Genomic DNA, 21,468 nt, shown 5'->3' with positions numbered 1-21,468 from the left:
GCAATCAAGGCTAATCTTAGCCATAGCAAGCTGCATTCCAGCACTTCTTTGTAATAAGGACAGATGGGCTGCAGAATCTCTCATTTAGGCTGAGCTTTTTAAAATAAAGTTAATTTCTGTTAATTCTAAAGTGAGATTAAGATCTAGACTAAAATTAGCATTTGCTATCTCTGCTTGATAACCAGAAATACTATTGCTCGTGAAAGGTATCAAATCCAGAAGATTAGACAGATCTACCCTACCCTAAGTAAAAATTAGAAAGTTCTAATCAGTTACTCCTATAATTCATGTGTGGAATTTAGCCCCATCTTCTTCTGTCACGACAGCTCAAGAGTGTTCTTCCCCTGTAAAAACAAGTTTGAAGCTGTTTAATCTTCCTACTGGAAACACATACAACATAGCAAACATCACTGAACCTTATGATATGCTCCTAGCAGTTGTAAACTGCTCCGAAACAAAACTTTTAGTATCTTCTTGACACCTCCCTCTGCAGATTCATACTCACTTCATTAAATCAGAAACGTGTTTATTGAAAGACACTTTTGATGCACGGAAACAGACTCAAGGAGAGCTGTAAATCTGTAAAACGGTTATTACGGCGCCGGGTGCAAAGGGGATTGCTCCTCCTAACTTGCACCACAGGGCTAGTAAGAACCGGTTCTTTCTTGAGTGGCTGGTCTTACAGACAATGTATTTCCTGTTTTCACATACTGGCTGTTCCTGTTATCTTGCAACACATTGTTCCTTATCTTGGATCAAAGTTAACCCCATGCTGTTTGGATGCTGGCCTTTTCTTGTATCACTTCCCTGGCACAGTGATCCCCAAGAAATCTGTGGAATCCAATACCTCTAGATTTGCAGGCGAGAGTACAGCGTCATGCCATACTTTTTTATCATAAACCACTCTCCCCAGCATATCTAATGCATCTCCACCACGGCCCAATCCTTCTCAGTCACGCTACCATATACACTCGGTTGTAATTTTTCTGCCAATAAAGTACACCCACCAAAGAAGCAACAAAGCACCAAACCTGGATTTCAATAGGCACATCTCAGTAGTTCAGTCGCTAAACTATAAAAACAGTATTATTCCTGCCCAAAACCTCACTTCTAAGAGCGTATTATGTAACACATACCCAGTCACATAGTTTTTTTAAGAAGGTTCTTCAATAACAGATGCATCTCCAGGCTTCAGCTTCTGCCCCCCTGAGGAAGGGGGAGGGAAAAAAAAGAAAACGTTTGAAAACTGTGCTCTACTTATTGCACACAAAAAAAATCCACCCCAAAACCCCGAACAAAATCAACAAATACACAAAAATCCGCTCTAAAACAAATAAACACTACAGGGCCAACGCCACGGCGTCCCACACATCGGCCGACTCGGGCTGTCCCTTGCTACAGTCAACGACTAAAACCCACAAGCGGGTAGAAGTTTTGCCAATTAGTAAGGAACTGCTCTTCCATGCCTAGGAAGGGAGACAGCCACGGGCGGCAGCCCCCATGGAGTCATGGATCACCCCTACCCACCCCGACACGTGCCGGCCGCCATTTTCCCTTCTCTCTCCGCGGCCCCGGCCCTGGCCCCCCCGCCGCCAGCTAACGTGCCCGGCTTCGCCACAGCGCCCACCTGTTGCTCACTTCGCTCCTCGGCCGCGGTAGCTCGGCTCGGGCCTAACCGCGCCGGCAGAAAGGAGCGCTCCGAGGCGCCTCACGGCTGCGAGTGCCGGGGCACCGAGCTCCGACGCCCGCCCACCAGGCTCCCATCCAGCGGCTCAACAGCCGCGCGCGGCCAAGCCACCTCCGCTCGCACGGCAGGCCCCTCCCACGGGCCGAGGCGCGGCGCGGTGCGGCGGCCGCAGCATAGGCCCCGCCCAAGCGGAAGTTGAACGCAGTGGTAGGCTGAGGTGCGGCGAGGGGCATGGGCGGGGGGCAGTTGCCAGTATGGTTAAAACCTTGCGCGTAAGTTTCTGGTCTTTCGGATGTTGCCGAAATCACAACCCCAGGAGAAAGCGGATTAAAGGATTCGCTGAAAAGAGGCTGCCGTTACTCCCCAAACCAAAGTGGCTCTCTTCAGCTGGTGTAGGTCTTGATGCTGCTTTCCATAGAATCACAAACTGGTTTGGCTTGGAAGGGACCTTAAAGCTCATCCAGTTCCAGCCTCCTGCCATGGGAAGGGACACCTTCTACAAGACCATGTTGCTCCAATCCCTGTCCAACCTGGCTGTATGTAGGCAGATAAACGTGTGTGTGTGCATATATATATATATATATATATACACATGTATGTATATGCACATGTACGCTTGGTCAAGTCGGAAGATGGGCCTTAAATGCTAACACACTACTATTTGTTGTTTAATAACCATGGACTAAGAAGGAAGAAGTCATGAAAGATGTGCTAGAAAAATGAAGCCATCCCTTTAGTAAATACAGGTAATTTTCCAGTCCATATAAGCAAGTGTATCTTGTTAATGCCAGCCAAATTCCTACATCCACATTTTTAATTACAGCAAAATAAAATAAAATAGAGTAAAAAATAAATAGACTCAGTTGGAAGGGACCTACATTGATCTATTGTAGGTCCAACTGCCTGACCACTTCAGGGCTGCCCAAAAGTGAAGCAGGTTGTTACTGGCATTGCCCAAACACCTCTTAAACAGTGACAGGCTTGGAGTATCCACCACCTCTCTAGGAAACATGTTCCAGTGTTTGACCACCCTCTCGCTAAAGAAATGCTTCCTCACATGAAGCCTAAACCTCCCCCAATTACCATACTTATTATTACACCACAGTGTCATAACTCAAGTATTGGTACAGTAACCCTCACTGCAGGGAAGGATGGTTTTTAAACCTGGGTACAGGCCACAGAAACTGCTCTTTGGCACAGCCAGTGCCTCAAAGGTACATATTCCATGCATGGGCATGCTGGAAGAATGGGCAGGCAATTTTGACTTCTGCACGCCACGTGCCAGTGAACTGACCCAGCCAGGGGACTGAAAATTTGGCTCAATCAGCTACAGCAGGATGACTTGTTACTTGAATAGTTAGGAAGTTTTTGAAGAAGAGGCTGGAAGTGAGGACTACTGTACTGCTGGAAGCTGCCTTTGGGCTCATATTGTGGTATCACATTTCTTACCTTTTTAACCCCATGGGAAAGACAGGAAACTATTTAAGGCCTATCTGTCATGTTAGAGGTTTTTCATAATTTTAAGGTGATGATGATGACGCAATACTACTGCCTCAAATACATGACTTTCAGGCAGTGTTGCAGAATAATAAAACTGCAGCTAAGATTGTACAAAACTGGAGGCAAATTACAGCCTAACACACCCTACAGTCCTACCTATGCCATCAGCTAAACCTCAGCTGTTCTGACCTTGCACCATTTGTGTTCAGGAATTTTATTTCCACTGTCACAGGCATAAAAGAGCTGGCTCCTGCCTTCAGCTCATAATGTTTTCCTTCCTTCCAGAGTTCTATAGCTAAAACGCATATACTGTGTATTATAAAAGTTATGCAAAAGATGTTTTTGGGTTTTTATTTGTTTGGTTTTTGTGTGTTTGTGCATAAGCCTTACTTCCCATCTGAATTTCTCAAGAGAAGATCAGAACAGAAAAAGGGAAGTGAAGAATGAAAATACTGTGTTAAAAAAGAAATAAATAACCTGACAGAAAACAGAGTCATGACGACTCACAGTCACTATATGCTTTTCAAATCTATCACCTTAATGTGTCTAAATTCCCCCTCTACTCAGACTTCCCTAACCCTTGGGTTCAGCTGTTAATTGCTTCCCCATTCCTGTGACTTATCCTTTGATGCTGACCATTGTGCTTTCTTCATCCATGTGGTCCACAGAGACAAAATAAATGTCTTTTGCCTTTGAGCACTAAGAATTTTGGGATTGGAAGAACTGAAAAAAAAATAGTAAATGAAAGCAGATAAACTTGAGACAGAGGTCAGGCAGGTGTTACTTGTAGAAAAGATCTTTTTCCCTTTGCTTAATGCTTTTCTGTTACTACTTTACCATTCCAGTTTTGTAATTCTTAGAGATTACAGAAACAGGTATTATAAAAGCAGCTTCTAACTTACAGGTTGCATTATTTCTCTGTGATGAATGGACTATTGTCTTAACATAGGTTTCCTAGTTTTTGTACCTCGATGAAGATATTAAGCAGCTTTTGCCCAGATAGGTAATACAGTTTCCTGTTCTGTTCCAAATTTGTTGATAACAGTGAATTTTCCTTTGCACATTGATACCATTTTAGAGGTTTCTCTGAAGAAAGGTTTTATCATTTCTGTGTAGGCTGATCATTGGCACAACTACTGAATCCCCACAGCAAATCATTTGAATAAAGTCCACATGTTATATTAAAAACAGCAAGCTCTGGAAATGTTTCTATAGCACATTGGCAACTTCTGGCACAAGAAAAAAAAGTAAGCAGGAAGCAAAAGCGGTAAAACAAGCAGCTGCATAAAGCAGTAACATTCACTTACAGAGCGAGTAAGCACTATTTTTGATTTCTGAAAACATTTCATGCTGCTCCCATGCTCTTGGATTGTTGTAGCTCAGTGAAAAGCTACAATAGCTGCGAAGTAACCTGGAAAAGGACAGCTTTTATGAATGGAAAAATCACTTCCACACAGCACTGCATTTCTTATCAGAGTTTATTCTTGCACTTCAGATACCATGCCACTATCAGAATAATAGCTATTTTTATTTTAAAAAACTTTGAGAAAAATGTTTCCAGCAATTTTCATTCAATGTGAATGACAAGAGTATTACCTCTATAACACTGAAATACCTATTTAATTTCTTCCTGAGGAAGTTTCACATTTTTAAGCAGTGAAAAAGGATATTCTGTACAAGAAAGTCTGCAAATCATTGCGACTAATTCTTTCTGCAGTAGTAGAACTGAGAAAATATCAACAGCATTTTCAGCAATGTTTGCTTAAATAATTAAGTTATTTCATATCAGGCCCTTTTACACCCCCTGTAATGGTCACTTTCTGTTCATAGTCACACATTAACTTTTAATAGCACAAATTCTGCAGAAAGTAAATTGCAGAATCATATTTATGAAAATGAAGGTGAAGCTCACATAATCAAGCAATTGTGCAGTTATCTACCAGGACAGCAGAAACCGTGGCTGTGTTATCAACCACAATACAACATATCTGACTTTGACTAGCAAATTGAAATTCATTGTAATGAATCAGTATTTTTTTTAAGAGTGTTGATAGTCTATTTCTGGTAATCAAACACCTATTGTAAGTAAGCTTTGAATAGAAGTAGTTAAACTTTGTCAGGTAATGCATGTTGTATGACTTGCTTACTCAGCTGTACTCGTGCATCCTATGATTTGGGCAATAACACATGTAGCTGTTGTCTGCATGCTTTCCTGAGACTCTTCATTCTTCACCAAGTTGACTGCACATTAAAAGTAGTGTTTTTTTAAAGTCTCCTCTTAAATGTAAGAACATATTTAAATAGAATAGTTCTTGAGAAAAAAAAAAGTTGCTTCATACCATCTCTGTATTAACAAGTAATATGCGAGCATCAGAAATTTGGAACTGTAAAAAGCACCAGCAGTTGCCTTTATTTCTCCATTGCTTTTGTTTCAGAGACTAGCCCTCCCAGCATACAAGAAGCTAATCCCACAGCACTGTTTCTAAAGATGCTAGTGCTTAATAGGTGCATCACAACAGCAGCTCAGACTTAATGGAGATTCAAGATTACGCCCTTTCAGATGCAGTTCCAGGTCAAGCTACTTTGTTCACAATATCCAGTCAGGTAAAGTTACCACATGAATCCACCGAAGATTTCCCTAGGAACTCATTCATTTTGTTTCCAGTTCCCTCCTTTAGGAAGAGCACTGGGATGATACAAGAGCTCCAACCTGCTGTTCCTCATCAGGACTTGAGAGTCACTGTGGCACTTCTTCCTGGAGAATGAGCTTTGTATTTAGCTGCCAAACCAAACCCAATCCACCCAAGGCCAAAGCCAAGACCATGCATGTCGGGGGCTTATCTCTGCAGTGCTACATGGTGACTCCAGTTGAGCTATTTTAGCAGATCATCAACAATTGTACTGGGCTCCTTACTGTACCTCAGTGAGTACTCACACAGTACTCCACAGATTTAAGACATGTCACTGTGTCTGTTGTAAAATTTCTGGAGGCAGAATGCAACTGAATGCATGTCCCTATCACCACTGTGCCTGACTATCCACTCATTCTCATTTTGTGGGTGCCTTGGCTTCCCAGAGAAATAAGACAGAAAGGGAGTTCTTAAAGAATGAACTATCAATGTGGCAGCCCATTCCTTCTGTGGATTTTTTCAAAAACTGTTTGAGTGAAGTTACATCAGGTTATATTAAGGGTAAAACAAATCATACCAAGATGAAAACGCCAGGTATTTTCTCCAGTTATTCAATTTCGTTGTAGCAAATCCATATAGAAGCTTGCAGGAGGCATGAGCTGTCCATAGCATGCAGAGTACTTGCTTTTACAGATCTTCAGAATCCAAAATGTTTATCAAATAAAAAGTACTTCACAAGTCAGCCTCTGGGACAAATCCATATGACAGTGACTATTTAAAGTGAAATGAAAGCTCTTACTCTGTCTAATAAATAATAAAGATGTTAATCTTAAAAATGTCTACTCTAGAAGGTCCTCATCATTACTCATGCATTTTCCCTTAGCAAAAACTTGTTGTGTAAAGAATATTGTTAAATACAGCAAATTTGCCTAGACCTTTTTCTTTACAGACCTATCAAAACCACATATTACAAAATCAATAAATAATAAAGATTACCAGTTAGAGGTACAGTAAGGATTTCAACATCCCTTTTTTGTTTAGGGAATAACAGACTGGTTTCCATTCTATTACCTTGAAAGTTAAATTATATGATTACATAAATGTTGGAAAGCAGCATTGAGACACATGAAGTTTTCCCACCATTTGATGCGTATTTTTAACTATTCACCCTAAACCAAATCATAATGTTATACAGCTACTGTAAAAAGCATTGCATTTAGTACTGCAGTTCTGTTTCATTTTCACTACCTCTTCATGCCTCTAAGAAACACTCAGTCAAAGTTCAGTGGAGAAGCAGCAAGGCCATCCTCAGCTGAAGTTTTCTTTCATCCTCTTTCCCCATTTTTTCTTACTATTAATTAGACTTTATCTCACATCTCAACTGATACACTATGAGATGTATCATTGAAATGTATGACATAAACATAAGGCTGGATATTTGTGCCTCCCATGATTAGAGTGTAATTTTCTACCATGACTACATACTGTGTTTATTTCTTTTCCCCTACAGATTATTCCTAATGTTTAATACAAAACATGTTGAAAACATCTGGAACCAGAACCAGTATTTTCATCTGGAAATGTGACAGATTTTTGCAGCTGACATAAACTGAAGGTTGCTGAAAGATGCTATGATTTTGATTAGGTTGAGGGATCTTAGAATATACAAACCATAGAGACTGAAGGCAAATAAATTATGGAAAAAATAGTGGTGCAAATTAAGACAATCTAAGTATGGATGCGTTTCTGCTTTTTGTGAGTTTTTTATTAATTTCAGCAGAGTTGCTCCTGATTCACAGCAATGTAAGCCCAGAGGGCAGTGTCTGGCTGCTTGTGGAAGCCAGGAGTAAAAGCCTGTTCATTGCACTACTTCAGTTTCGTTCACAATTGTGTAAGTAAAATACTGCTCATAAGAATTATACTGCAGCTTTTGTACTTCACATGTCCAATTCAATTTCTGCTCAGATAATGACTATATTCTGTATTTTGCCATTTCAGTCAGTCCAAAATCATACACACTAATTGTGGTCAAAGGCCTTTACCATATTGTAAGGGTATGTTGTTACAGGCTATAATCATAGGCAATGTTTTCTTGGGGGTGTGGGAGTGGGGGGTGTTTCTACATTGCATTTGCCTGTGGCTTCCATATTTTGCTCTGTGTATTTTGTTGCTGTGCACAGCTAAATCACATATAATAACTGTACTTCTAACCCTGAAGTACACTTGGCATTTTTTGTGCTACATCAAGTTTTCTTATTTTGTGCAAGACAATAATCAAACAGTAAGAAAAACTGTCAGTGGTCTAACAATGGGATATAAAACCTACATGAGACACAGTACTTTTAAACTGATATATAAAAATGTGCGTGTATATATATATGTATTTACCGTGAAATTGGACAGGTCACGTATCTCAAACTTATACCAGTTGCAAATAACTTCTACATATGTGCACAGCGGTCCACAAGTCCACAGGCCCAGAAATGTTTGTGAGAAAGATCTGGCCCACCGGAACTCTAAGAAACACATGTATTTTCACAATCCACATGCCAGCACATGGAAATAATTTCTATCTATCTTTTACTCTTTTTTGAAGAAGTATATTTTACAAGACCTTCTAGTAGCTCCTGGAGACTTCATATATGATGACTGAAGTATGGAAGAGAGATTTCAAAAAGCTGTGTTTCAATGCTATCTTACTTTCTGTAGCTCCTGTCTCAGCCATGATGGCAGGGGTTGTCCCAGTTTGTGTAGGAGTTTTGACAGTTCCACATTGTGATCTCTGTAGTAGCTTGACAGAAAAGCCCTGCACTGATGGGATACAAAAATAAATACTTTAAGAAAATGCCTTACTGCAGTTACTGTGAATTCTAGGTTTCATTCTAGAAGTTCATTTTACCCGGGTCAAAACTTTACTTTCTTTAAAGCAATTTATATTGCCTTATGCTATCTACTGCATGCAAGTTTAAGCTTTTCAGTTAGGAGTTGTACTATAGAAGGTAAATTCAAGAGAAACAAAGGTTGTCAAAAATGAACACTGAAGTCAAAGCAAAGGATCTGATTCTGCTCTCAGACAGTCATGTACATTAAAATTCACACTCTGATGCAGTCACTTTGAATTTATTTAAGTAATGACTGAAACCAAAGCTTCATATGTAGGCATGTATCAATTAGTAATCCGTTTTTCAGAAGTATTTAGAGTTGAAAAGTACAAACATAAACAAATATAGTCTTCTCTCATCTCTGGCCAAAAGCCTTCCCACCCAGTGATTTCATATCAGTATCATAACTCTACTGATGTAAAGTTACTTTTAAGTTCTATGAAAAAGAAGTCCTGGCTTACTTGCCGCATTAATACTTACTGCTGTTCAAACTGTAGGTTTTTATATGCATTTTAGTCAGGCTAAATGGAATGGGAATACAAGACAGAATAAACATAAAAGTTACAGTTAGAATAGGAGACTAAACTGCCCTTGGGTAAAGGCCATAGCGTTTGATGGGACGGAAATATCTTCATTTGAGCATCTGTCTGGGGGAGCCATTTATAAAACTCGTAAACAGAAACCTTTCTTAAAACTGGATTATGTGAGAGTCTGTGTTACTTGTCATGGTCTAACTACTCTCAAAGACAAGGGACCAGACACAAATACACATATCTGATCATGACTGAGAAAAAACCAAGCACTATGGAGTCTCTGCTACTTAAGTCACTTAGGTAAAAGGAAGAGGTTTCCAAGTGAATTTCAGGGGTTCCAAGTTTATCTTATTAAGAGGTGCCAAATTTTAAGAGCTGTTTTTTTTTTTTTAATATTATTTATATTCTTCACATTTAAAATGAAGAACTGAAAAACTCTATGCACTCCACAGCTATCTTCATTTTTATGGAAAGCTAGTCAAATAAATAATGTCTACTTAATTTTGTCTTCTCTCCCTTCTTATGATTTTGTCTGTGTGGTGTCTCCCACATGTGGCAACTGAATCCCTTTATAATGCCAATGAGCATAATGGTTTACCTCAGAATCCATAGGAGGGTATTTTCTTCCTTTGCTCTTTCCAAGACACTTTGTTTTTCCTTCTTCCAGGAGCTGACACCAGAAACCTTTATGTGAATCGAACCTGAAACAAGTATTTTGCAGCATGTGAAGGCTGTGAGATACTGCAAGGAGGATGCATCTCCCAAGTTCAGACTGAAGAATCAAAAGAGTAAACCTAAGGTTATCTGTTTTATTTTAAGGGCAACCAAATATAAATGTCAGAATCCGGGATTTGTGTATTTACACATCCAAAAGACGGGTATTTAGGATGTGGATGTTACATTTCTGACTGATCCTGCTGAATCTGTCTTGCAGCTAATGTAAAAAATAAACAATTTTTTTCTGTTTATGCAAGTCAGTGTTCCATGTTCTACTTCTGGAAATAAAATTCCTTTCGATTCATCCAAAATTCATACGCAATTCCATCAAAACGGTACTTTGTCCATTTGTTAGAGGTCTACTTCTGTAACAGTCAAGTTCCACATACAGTAGCTCAGTAGATGATTCACAGAAAATCTAACCCTGAACTGTTTTTTTTGCAGATGCTGAAGAATAAATCCTACTGCCAGCTCAAAGGAGAAGTATGAGAGCCTTTGTTTTGCAGTGAGCTTACTTATAACTTACTAACTTGTATTTTAGGATTGTTGAAATATGTGAAAATGATGATGAAATTAACTCACGTTAGGGCTTCAGAGTAATTATAATGAGGAGAGACTCCCAGGAACTTCTGTACTTCATCCATTACAGTAGACGGGTCAGTTCTCAGCTGCTGTCCATCAATAATTAGCAACTACAACAAAGAAAATAGATGTCCTTTTAAAAGCCATTATTTCAAGCTTTAAACTGAAATTTCCACCTCTCTCAACTCATTCATTCTATGGAGAGTACTGGCCTAGAGAATGGTAATTGGTCCAGTTTTAATTGTCACCATCATTAATGACTTGGGAGCAGGGTAAATGGCATGTCAATTAAATCTGAAATTAAACTGGAAGCTCATGCTTTAAGTCCAGCCGGTAACTCAGAACCACACAGCCCTCTTCTCACATCCCTCTTCTTCCCTCTCCTCCCAGCGGGATGAGGACAAGAATAGGAAGAATGTAACTCCCATGGGTTGAGATAAGAACAGTCCAGTAATTAAGGTATAACACAAACCCACTGCTACCACCAATAATAATAATGATAAGGGAAATAACAAGGGAAAAGAATACAACCGCTCAGCACCCACTGACTGATACCCAGCCCGACCCAAGAAGTGATCTAGATCTTCTGGGTAACTGCCCCCAGTTGATATACAGGGCATGACATGCTGTGGTATGGAATGCCCCTTTGGCTGGTTTGGGTCAGCTGTCCTGTCTCTGCTCCTGGCTTCCTCTCTTCCCTGGCAGAGCATAAGACTCAGAAAGTCTCCTTGGTCAGAGTAAACATTACTTGTTGTTTAGCAACAACTAAAAACATTGGTGTTATCAGTGCTGTTCCCAGGCTGAAAGTCAAAACCACAGCACGGCACCAGCTACTAAGAAGGAGAAAAATGACTGCTACTGCTGAACCCAGGACAGAAGTGGTTGTGACAACAGAGAAATAGCAGTGAAGGACCTAGAAAGATAAGAAATATTGGCAGAAAATTGAGTGAGATTTGACTAGACAAGAAAAAAAGTAATGTCTAGAGATCTAACCTCTAATTCTCACAGACAGAATCATGAAGACTTTATTGGGACCTTTCAGTACATAAGAAAGTTGGCAAGAGACTTTTTATCAGGGGCTGTTGTGACAGGATGAGGGGGTGATGGTTTTTTGAAGTAAAAAAGGGAGGATTCCGGCTGGATGTGAGGAAGAAAATTCTTTCCACTGAGGGTGGTAAACTACTGGCCCAGGTTGCCCAGAGAGATGGTGAATGCACCATCCCTGGAGACACTGAAGGCCAGGCTGGATGTGTTTCTGGGCAACCCGATCTAGTTGAAGATGTCCCTGCTCATTGCAGGGGAGTTGGACTAGATGAACTCTAAGGTTCCTTCCAATCCAATCTATTCTATGATTCTATATATTACAGTAATAGTGAACAGCTTGTCACTGTAAATGACCAGAAAAACAGAAAACAGTAGGTAGGATGATGTTAGGTGAAATCCATACAACCATACATATTTGTTGAAATATGTTGAATATATTCAACATAATATGTTGAAAAAAAACCCCTCCTTTGAGAATATTAAAGGCAGATTTATGATGACCTCAAGGCAGGAATGTAGATAGACAGAGGATGTGCAACACATTTCTAAGAAAGGCAGGTACTGGTAGGTCGTTTCTTTCTCTTCAAGTGCTTGACCATACATATCCTCACAGAAGGCTACCTCAGACACAGACACTCTTTTACCTGAAAGTGAATCTTCAGGGAAACAGACACTACCTGAGAATTTTCTCAGGTGTGGCATCATGGGCAAATGCCACACTGATGGTGCTGCAAGTTTGGGTCTTTGTGACTCTTGGAAGACAAGCGAAGTCCCAAATGGGTTAGTCAAGCCTTCATTTCCTGTCATGGAAACACCTCTATTATTTTTTCTGTTATGACGATGAAAAGAAGAGGGGAAATAGATTCGTAAGGGGGTTCAAGAGTCCCCTTTTGCAAGCACTGCTGAAGCTTGTTTTCAAATTTCCATGCAAACAGAGAGGCTAAAATCATATAAATTTCTTCCATGACTGAATGAAACTTAAAGTTTGCAAGACTATGAGGTTTCAGAGCATAATCAAAAGGGAAAAAACATCTTTTCTTTCAGAAGATTGGTCTTTGGAATTACCCATATAGATGTGGACTAGTGGAAGTATCAGGCTGTTCAGAAAGCAGTAGCCCATTCCAGAAGTCTTTGCAGTCAGATGCATGAAAGAACTCATTGTTTTCCTAAGACATAAGCTTTGAAAACAAGGCTTTAAGTGCTTCAAAAGAACAGGTCAAAAAACCATCTCAAATGGGTGATATTTCCATCTGAAGGAAAAGGAGTGAGGGTTTTTTCTTCACTATTTAAAATCATATACAGATAAATATCTGGGCCGTTCCTACTTCTGCTGCCCTAAAACAGACATGGAAGAAAGTTTTACCAATGGAAATTCATTCCAATTCCTGACATTCCCAATGTTGCAGGTAACAAAAAATGCTCCCTCTCAACCACCAGAGAGGCTGTAAGAAACTGAAGCAAAATTTTTTATTACTTGTACTGATTCATTCATATCCTGATCTCAGGAAGATGATAACTTCATTAAATTCCTCAAAATCTTCATGTGTTAGAAAGGTAGAAAACTTAATGTAGTTCTGACAAAGTGGGTAGCCTCATATATAATGAAAATACTACAGATGAAGTATTTTTGAGTCACTTGACATCATATTGATCATTTTACTGTAAAATTGCTGGCAGCTGAAGAATCATAGACTCACAGAATAGTTTGGGTCGGAAAGGAACTTAAGATCATCCAGTTCCACCACCCTTGTCATGGGCAGGGACACCACACTCTAGACCATGTCACCCAAGACTCTGTCCAGCCTGGCCTTGAACACTGCCAGGGATGGAGCATTTACCACTTTTTTTGGGCAACCTGTTCCAGTGCCCCACCATCCTCACAAAGATTGTTTAAGTCCCTGCTCTCCCACTATAAATGAGTTATCTTGTGTTTGAAAGTCACCACGGTGGGAGAGGAGCAAGAGAGACATTTTGGAGAATAGAATAGCTCAGACACAGCCTGAATCCATCAGCTTTAGACTGGCCATTAAATGATGGCTGTTGCAAAAATCAGCTTCATTTCCTGTAAGGCTGGCACACGAGCAAATCTTTTGGCTCATGAGGGAGTCACACCAGGTCCTCTTTTCTTCTGTATGATGATATTGAAGCAATGAGTTGTAGGCGGGAAATGAACTTGAGACATTAGCTTCCCGAACTTTTAGAGATCTGCTAGGTGGCCAGAAAAAAGAGGATTTTTGTATTACTTACGAGGTAATAAATTAAGTCAATCAGCCTTCTAAACATCTGAACCTCAAATCTGCAAAATCCTCTGAGATTTGCAATTTCTTACCATGCAAGGCAAGTGTGCTATTACCACTTTTCTAATGCGAAGGGGACCCTTACCAATTTCTGTTGCTACTTGAACACTTACTTTATACCTACCAACTTTACAATGGACATTAAGACTTCAATTCAGTTGTATGTAGAGACCTCTCAGATTTATACAGCATTAAAAATTATAGACAGCCTTAGATGGTCTGGGTGAGAGCTCTTTTGCTGAAGAAAGGCTCTCATAGTTTTGGATAAGGCTTTTATGATGAGCTGATTTTAGGTCTGGCTTCCGTAACTGTTTTATGCTTCTTTGAACTTGATAATTAGTTTGGATATGGCCTACTGTATATCACTGCTTTTGCAATGCAAGTTAATCCCTGGTACTTTTACAGAGGAAAAATAATGCTACCAGGGTTATTGTTCTGGGATGTAGAATCTGGCAAAAATCTGTATGACAATATGCATTGTTCAATATTAATGGACTTCTGAAGAAAAGCTAATGAAAATACAACGTAGAGAATTTCATATGAGTATCATGATATTACAGTGTTGCATGTCTCATAAAGTCTGCAAAGGCTGGCCCAAAAGAGGATATGTGGAGAACAACACCAACTAGATGCACCAGAGTTTCCCTGGCACACTAGGAAAACAGAAGGTGCAGACTCCAGCCAACTTGTCTCAGCTAAGCGAGTCCTGGATAAACAGAAGGTTCAGATTGCAGCCAAACTCCCTCAACTGAAGTAATCTTTAAATGCTGGGTGGGGAGTAGTGCCAGAAACACTGCTAATGTAAAAAAAATCCATTCCAGAAATAAGTCTACTGAGGAGATACTGATCATGTGATATTGTCTGCCTGGTCTTGTGTATCACACATGATGTTCAGGGCTTAGGATGTGCATCTTTTGAGGCTTGATCTTACACAGAACCAGAAGGAAGCTAATGATTTGTATGTTATAGGCCAAAGAAGCTTATAGGGAGATCCAATTTCCAGGTTGCTTATGTGCTATCTATACAGAAACCTACAGGTCCATAAACACACACACTTCGAGGCTCAAAGACACACAGAAAAACTGGTCTTAACACAAAGAATACACTGAGGATTAAGGATCAGTGAAAGATACCAAATGCAGATGATCAGGAGTACCAAATTGTTTCAGTGCATAAATAAGTCCCAGCAAACGCTCTGATATGTACATGCACTGTTATGGGCAGCAATGGGTAAGAATTTCCCCCAAAAAAGTGTGAAAAAGAGATCCAGTACTTTGACAGTGTGCTGGTCTGGCTGGAGTAGAGTTAGTTTTCTTCACAGTTGCTGGCATGGGGCTATGTTTTTCATTTGTGCTGGAAACAGCGTTGATAGTTCAGGGATGTTTTTGTTATTGCTGAAGAGTGCTTACAGGGTCAAGGCCATTTCTGCTCCTCACACCTTCAGCAAATAGGCTGGGAGTGCACAAGAGGTTGGGAGGGGACACAGCCAGAACAGCTGACCCCAGCTGACTCACAGGGTACTCCATTCCATATGGCATCATGCCTAGCAACAAAAAAAAGGGGGGAAGAAGGATAGGGATGTTTGGATTTATGGTCTTTTGTCTTCCCAAGTAACAGTTACACATGATGGAGCCCTGCTTTCCTGGTGATGGCTGAACACCAGGAATGCCAATGGGAAGTGGTGAATTAATTCCCTATTTTGCTTTGCTTGTGTGCACGGCTTCTGCTTTACCTATTAAACTATCTTTATCTCAACCCCTGAGTTTTCTCATTTTCACTCTTCTAATTCTCCCACTCTATCAGGAGGGAGTGAGCGAAGGGTTGTGTGTGGTTTAGTTGCCAGCTGGGATTAAGCTACAGAAGTTACAAAAACGTCAAAAAAGTTATGTTAGGTAGAACATAAATTTATCTAACAACCTGATGATGCCTGAGATGGCAAACATACTGACGTGCAAAAAGGCTTTGTCCCTATTGCTAACTGAAACAAATCGGAGACAACTTTCTGTTCTCCACGTCAAATGGCACAGCATGACCTGATCTCGCCTGAAAAACCAAATTGGTGGTGTCCACACTCACCGATGGTAATGGTTTGTGTTACCCTTCTAACTTGGCTCTGAAACTGTGTGGCAATATGCTTTTTGCTATGAGTCCAAATAGTGCCATAAGTGTGTTAAAATTCAGGCAGTATGGCCAGCAGTGGGACAGTGTGTGAACTCTTGCACAGGTACAGGTTTATTTACAATCATAGCCTGAGGGAGATTTCTGCATGAAAGGGCCAAGAAGTGGGTGAAGACACTGAGGCATTGAAATATTATGGTGTTACAAACCCACTAGATGATATCCATTTTTATGTGGCAATCCCCATTTCAGATGGAAAAGGTATTTTTTTTATACCCCAAAGTGTTCAGACATCAAAACTCTTCTCAACCCATACAGGGTGGGCAACGTCCCAGCTGACATCCCTTGATGCTCACTTATACTTGCTACCACTCAGAGTAGATACAAATGTAACTGAGTAGCTTCCCTTTAATTTTTCTTTTGGGAACTCTGATGAACATCTGATATTAAAGAGACCACAAAGCACTGCATGTCTGGTTCTCTTTTCCTCAATATTCCTGACAAAGAGCTAGACATAGAGTGATAAAAGCATGAGCAAATGAAAGCCAGCTGTAAGTTAAAGTTCACATGTAGCTATGAAGAATCACAATTAATGTCTTAAAAAATGCTCTAGTATATCTAGGATATCACTGCAGATCAGTATTCTCTAGGCAAGACTTTTACAAAGGTAATATTTTATGATAGTATATATTTGAGATTAGGATGTCAAGTTACAGTCTTACTCACCTGATAAGGTGGGAAGTAAGTTAGCCATCTTTCAATATGTGTAGCATACAATCCTGGTGCTAGGCATCTCTTTTGGAGAGCTTTAAGCTCAGATGGTGCTCGAGGTCCAGCTGTGATCACTTGATAGAAGCTGAATTTTAGAGCTGCAGGATCTTCATGTGATCGCTGATGCTGTAAAAGAGTTACATTGCTGGAACTTTACAGACCACAAAAATTGGGCAAGTAAGACAAAACTGGTAGGTCTGGTCTTATTGAAAAAAACTGCTTAATCTATCTTGTATTTTGAGCATGAACTAGAGAACTGTGTCTATAAACTAAATTTGTACAGGCTGATTACATAAATTAATTGAGTAAGTAAGCATTTTTGCATGCTTGTATTACCATTTTGAAAAGGTGGCTTCTGGCATTTTAACCCCTGAAAGATTTTCAGGTTTACACTGACAGATACCTCAGCCCACAGGTGATCATATATGGTACACTGATTGATGAATAAAAGCTGCTATTATGCAAACCCTTTATATACATATATCCTGAAAGGATATACAAGGAGGAGTCAAGGTGGAAATCTTCATTTGTACCTGCCTGTGTACTTCGAAATGCATACCTGATACCAGGAATATGCCCGATCGGACGGGTCAATGAGGATGGTGATGATCTTGGCCTTGGGGATGAGGGAAGCAGCTCGTTTAGGAGCTTCCTCAGAATGGAAATAGTTGGCACTTTTCTCAAAGAGGAAGTCAGTGGTGACATTAGAAGGAGTGGGGAAGAAATCCATGTACCTAGGAAAGTAACATCATTCTCAGAATTACTTTCAAGTCACACAAAGGTTGCAAAATCTGTTATTTTATATAAATATATTTTATTCTAGAATAATCAATTAAAATAAGCCTCATTGCCAAATAAAAGCAAACAGAAGCTTATATTTTATTTTTTATCATATTGTCTTTGGTACTTGCTTTCTTCTCATTACATAAACATTGCAGTTAATTGAGTAATATGCTCAAAGTTGCATTCAAAAACTCTGCTACAAAGCTGCATAGCTATTGCATCTCACATGCAGACTGTATGTAAAAAAAACTGAAATTAGAGGATGACCAAAGAAAACAGAATGAAAGGATGCCGCTGCCCTGTTAGTTTAAAGTGTTCATATCTGCCTAATGCAAATATTTGAGAATGTGATACTGTTTCATTGAACAAACAACGGACTCTATTTCCCAAAAATATTACAGCTGATTTGATGAAAGTGATGAAGCTATACCAATTTCTGCTCGCAAATAAAATTATCAGAAACTAATGACTCAACCTGTGACCTCAGAATGTTTTACCAAAAATCGACAGCAAAGGTGGCAGATAGCTTTGAAAGAGTCAATAAGCACTACAGGCAAATCTGCTCTAGATCATGTATGCTGTCATTACACTGTTGTACCAAAGTCCTGGTAGACTGAGTAAGTACAAAGCAATGAGGGCTACAACCCTGTATGGAAACACTTCATATTAAATATGGTACTACAGCAATTTTTGGAAAAAAAGTGAATTGATTCTTTAGCTATCATGGCAAATTTGGAAACAAAAAGTAGAAATTGATGTGGTGTCAATGAAAAATGGTAAAGAGATTGGACCAGTGGGATATCAAGAGGTTATGAAGTTCAGGCTCAGCATTTCTGCTGAACACACACTGCAGAACTCTTGCTCAGTACCTCGTTCATGAGACAATTACTAAACTTGACAAAGGCAAAGCTGAGAAGGCTTTAGAGAAACTTGTCTAAGAAATTTGTAACATGAAGAAATGTATGACTGGTCTATTTAGACTTCTCCACTTCAAGAACAGAAAGATCAGTTCTCATCTTGCTCTTCTCTCATTTCTACTGGGAGACTACAATGTACATCCATACCTCTTTCAAGATGGCAGTACTGAGGTTGCCAAGGTCTGAAAGAACCCTCTTCTGCTTCAGTAGTCAGCCTTGGTCTAAATGTAAGCTTGGACAATGACTAAGTCAGCATCAGCTCTGGGAGAAAGCTGTATCTCCACAACCATAGAAGAAACTGAGCTGACTGTTACAGAATCGTAGAATGGTTTGGGTTGGAAAGGACCTTAAGATCATCTAGTTCCAACCCCCCTGCCATGGGCGGTGACAACTCACACTTGACCATGTCGCCCAAGACTCTGTCCAACCTGTCCTTGAACACTGACAGGGATGGAGCACTTACCAGTTCTTTGGGCAGCCTGTGCCAGTAAATAACTCACAGTAAAGAACTTCTTTCTTGTATCTTACCTGAACTTCCCCTGTTTAAGTTTAAACCCCTTGTTCTATCACTGCAGTCTCTGATGAAGAGTCCCTCCCCAGCATCCTTATAGGTCCCCTTCAGATACTGGAAGGCTGCTATGAGGTCTTCATGCAGCCTTCTCTTCTCCAGGCAGAATAGCCCCAACTTTCTCAGCCTTTCTTCATATGGGAGGTGCTCCAGCCCCTGATCATCCCTGTGGCCCTCCTCCAGACTTTGTTACCTATGAATACTCTTGCCTTGAAAAAGTCCCAGGCAATTAATGGACTAATGAGGAGATATCTTGTATCTAACTATCATTTGGTAAGCTCATTTCATGCCAGCATTAAAATATACTATCAGACTGAATGTCTGAGAGATTTGTCTGGCAGCCAGAATACAAATCTAAGCATTAAGTAACTGCACCAATGGGTAGTTCTGACTGTCCAAGACTTTAACTGTTAGAAGCGGCAGAGGTGCGTGGGACATGTAGTGCAGAGGTACAGATAGCCAAATGGGTGCTATAGAGTGCGAACCTGGACCATACAGGTTGACCACTGGGAGCTTTATGCACCAATGCTGTGTTAAGATTAAGGTCATTTGGCACAAGTCTAGCAGCTAAATTATATCTACTTGTCAGGAAAGTGGATATGGCAGGAGGAATGAGAGAAGCAGCAAAGTGGTCTTCTAGCAACATGAAAACATGCATTTTGTGGACGAATTGGCTCACTGTACTTAGGCTGTCTCCTTCAGTGTGTACCTGCTGTGTGTTGCTTGCATGTCATCTTCACTGACTTGAAAATCTCAACAGGAGGAAGTCAGCTTTCTAATTTCCAGTCATTTAGATGGCATCTCTCTATTGATAGTAACTGGCTGACTCACCACTCTTTGCAGTAAGAATCTGCTGCAACAATTATAACTCTGTAAAAACTAAGTGACTTAAAACCAAATTGGATCTGATGTATCTACACTAAGACCATATAACAGTGTTCACCCTGTTAATTTCACGGATGAATACAAAGGCAATAAAACTATCTTCCCTTAAACTGGGGGTGGGGGAAAGAAAGAAGACAAAACACCAGTAATCTTTTACTGGTGCTCCCCAACCATTACAGCATGTTACCACTTTTCATCTTGTGGTGCTTTAGACCGTAGCGCTTTCTGAAAGCAAGAGAAATCAAGAATGACCTTTTGCGTGTAGCTATGTCTGGTGATACTCCGGTAGTCATAGAACATGGCAGGAGTGATACATACTCTTTTTTAGTACCACTTACTAAACCTGCAGAGACACTAACATTCTCCTTATTACCTGATCCTTGAAAAACAATTTGAGAGGCTTTCCCTGTCCCCCTTTTGCCTGATTTGAGGAAAAAAAAAGCCTCTCCCTGGTATTAAGAAATAAGATTTCCAACAGGAACATAATTTTGCCTACATATATCAGAGTAACAGCTATTACTTTCCCAATTTCAACAGCACATGTAATGAGCAATATATATTGCGTTACTGTTCCGCATATATTAATAAATGGATATTTACAAAAAAGCCTGACAAAAATGACTGCATTTATGATATTCGGTAATAAAATTGTTATTTACTTGCACTTATCATTTTAGAAGGACACTGATGGTCTTCTTTTATCTCACTCTCTATGGAAACCATTACTAACACTAACATCATTTCCGTATTGTTCACAATATATAAACTTGTATATTTATACTAATAACCCATCTTACCAATCAATCCCCCTGTGGTAGTTATTTCTATTAAAGAACTGTACCTCCTCAAAGGTTTTTGGGCTGGGGGAGTTACTAATGATGGAAGGATGCATGATCAGGAACAAATACAAGGCTGTGGTACCTGCAAACAGGATACAAATCCAAGATTAAAAAAAAATAAATTAACACGTACATTTTTTGGAGAGGTTGTACACCTAGATGGAGTACCAGTTTTATTCTATTTCATTTCAGTGAGAGGATGCTGATCGATGTCACCTAAGAATCTGTGCTTTCTGTGCTTTTAAATTGAAGACATATAAAGAACCATAGCTAGTTAACACAGAAACTGGAGTGCCAATGCAGAAATCTGCTTTTCACATTTTTAATAACTGTGTTTTAAAAACAATTACTGTTTTTTATAAGACTGTCACAAAAATAATTTAAAAATTTTGCAGTCAGTAGCTACTGGGGATTGCAAATCAAACTGCCTATTGGGAACTTCTTGACTTGAAAAAAATGCTCTGAAATAACAAGTTTCTATAAACATGACACTTGCGGGACAGACGGGAACTTGCAGTAAAGAATCTATAATTTGAAAAATGGCTGTCCTTTTGTCCTTCCACATCTTGTTGATATCCTTATCAGTGTTACTCATTTTGACATAAAGTCAAAAAAATCTGACACACACCTGAACCCTGCATTTTCAATATATGTAATGTCTGTTATTGTAACTTACATTATTATGCTGTATTTGAATGATATCTGAAAACTAAAA

At 39.7% G+C, this 21,468-nt stretch overlaps 1 protein-coding gene, 1 long non-coding RNA gene and 1 other non-coding gene across 4 annotated transcripts in view; 1 reads left to right on the top strand and 2 right to left on the bottom strand.

Annotated features, from left to right (window-relative positions):
• Window positions 1–1,383: 1,383 nt before the first annotated feature.
• On the bottom strand, window positions 1,384–1,514 carry LOC130610272 (small nucleolar RNA SNORA24). The gene has a single exon (XR_008975011.1). It is a non-coding gene; the product is annotated as a small nucleolar RNA SNORA24 (small nucleolar RNA).
• A 5,813-nt stretch (window positions 1,515–7,327) lies between these two features.
• LOC130610246 (uncharacterized) lies at window positions 7,328–10,506 on the top strand. The gene is made up of 3 exons (XR_008975006.1): window positions 7,328–7,432; window positions 9,900–10,031; window positions 10,394–10,506. It is a non-coding gene; the product is annotated as an uncharacterized LOC130610246 (long non-coding RNA).
• The window catches only part of LOC130610245 (bifunctional heparan sulfate N-deacetylase/N-sulfotransferase 3), a 61,727-nt gene continuing 47,684 nt past the window's right edge, over window positions 7,426–21,468 (bottom strand). For both annotated transcript variants that reach the window (XM_057429937.1, XM_057429938.1), the window contains 6 exons: window positions 20,712–20,835; window positions 17,321–17,495; window positions 16,717–16,887; window positions 10,532–10,641; window positions 9,831–9,933; window positions 7,426–8,628 (listed from right to left, as the gene is read on the bottom strand). In XM_057429937.1, coding sequence (XP_057285920.1) covers window positions 8,509–8,628; window positions 9,831–9,933; window positions 10,532–10,641; window positions 16,717–16,887; window positions 17,321–17,495; window positions 20,712–20,835 — 803 coding nt within the window. In that variant the 3' untranslated portion in view covers window positions 7,426–8,508. The remainder of the gene's footprint in view (window positions 8,629–9,830; window positions 9,934–10,531; window positions 10,642–16,716; window positions 16,888–17,320; window positions 17,496–20,711; window positions 20,836–21,468) is intronic.

This window comes from Pezoporus wallicus, unplaced genomic scaffold (assembly GCF_028554395.1).
Source record: "Pezoporus wallicus isolate ANWC-B61680 ecotype Strahan unplaced genomic scaffold, APGP_CSIRO_Pwel_v1 contig_7351, whole genome shotgun sequence".
Taxonomy (NCBI): domain Eukaryota; kingdom Metazoa; phylum Chordata; class Aves; order Psittaciformes; family Psittacidae; genus Pezoporus; species Pezoporus wallicus.
Note: the sequence above shows the minus strand (reverse complement) of the source record. Positions and strands in the feature narration are given on the sequence as shown.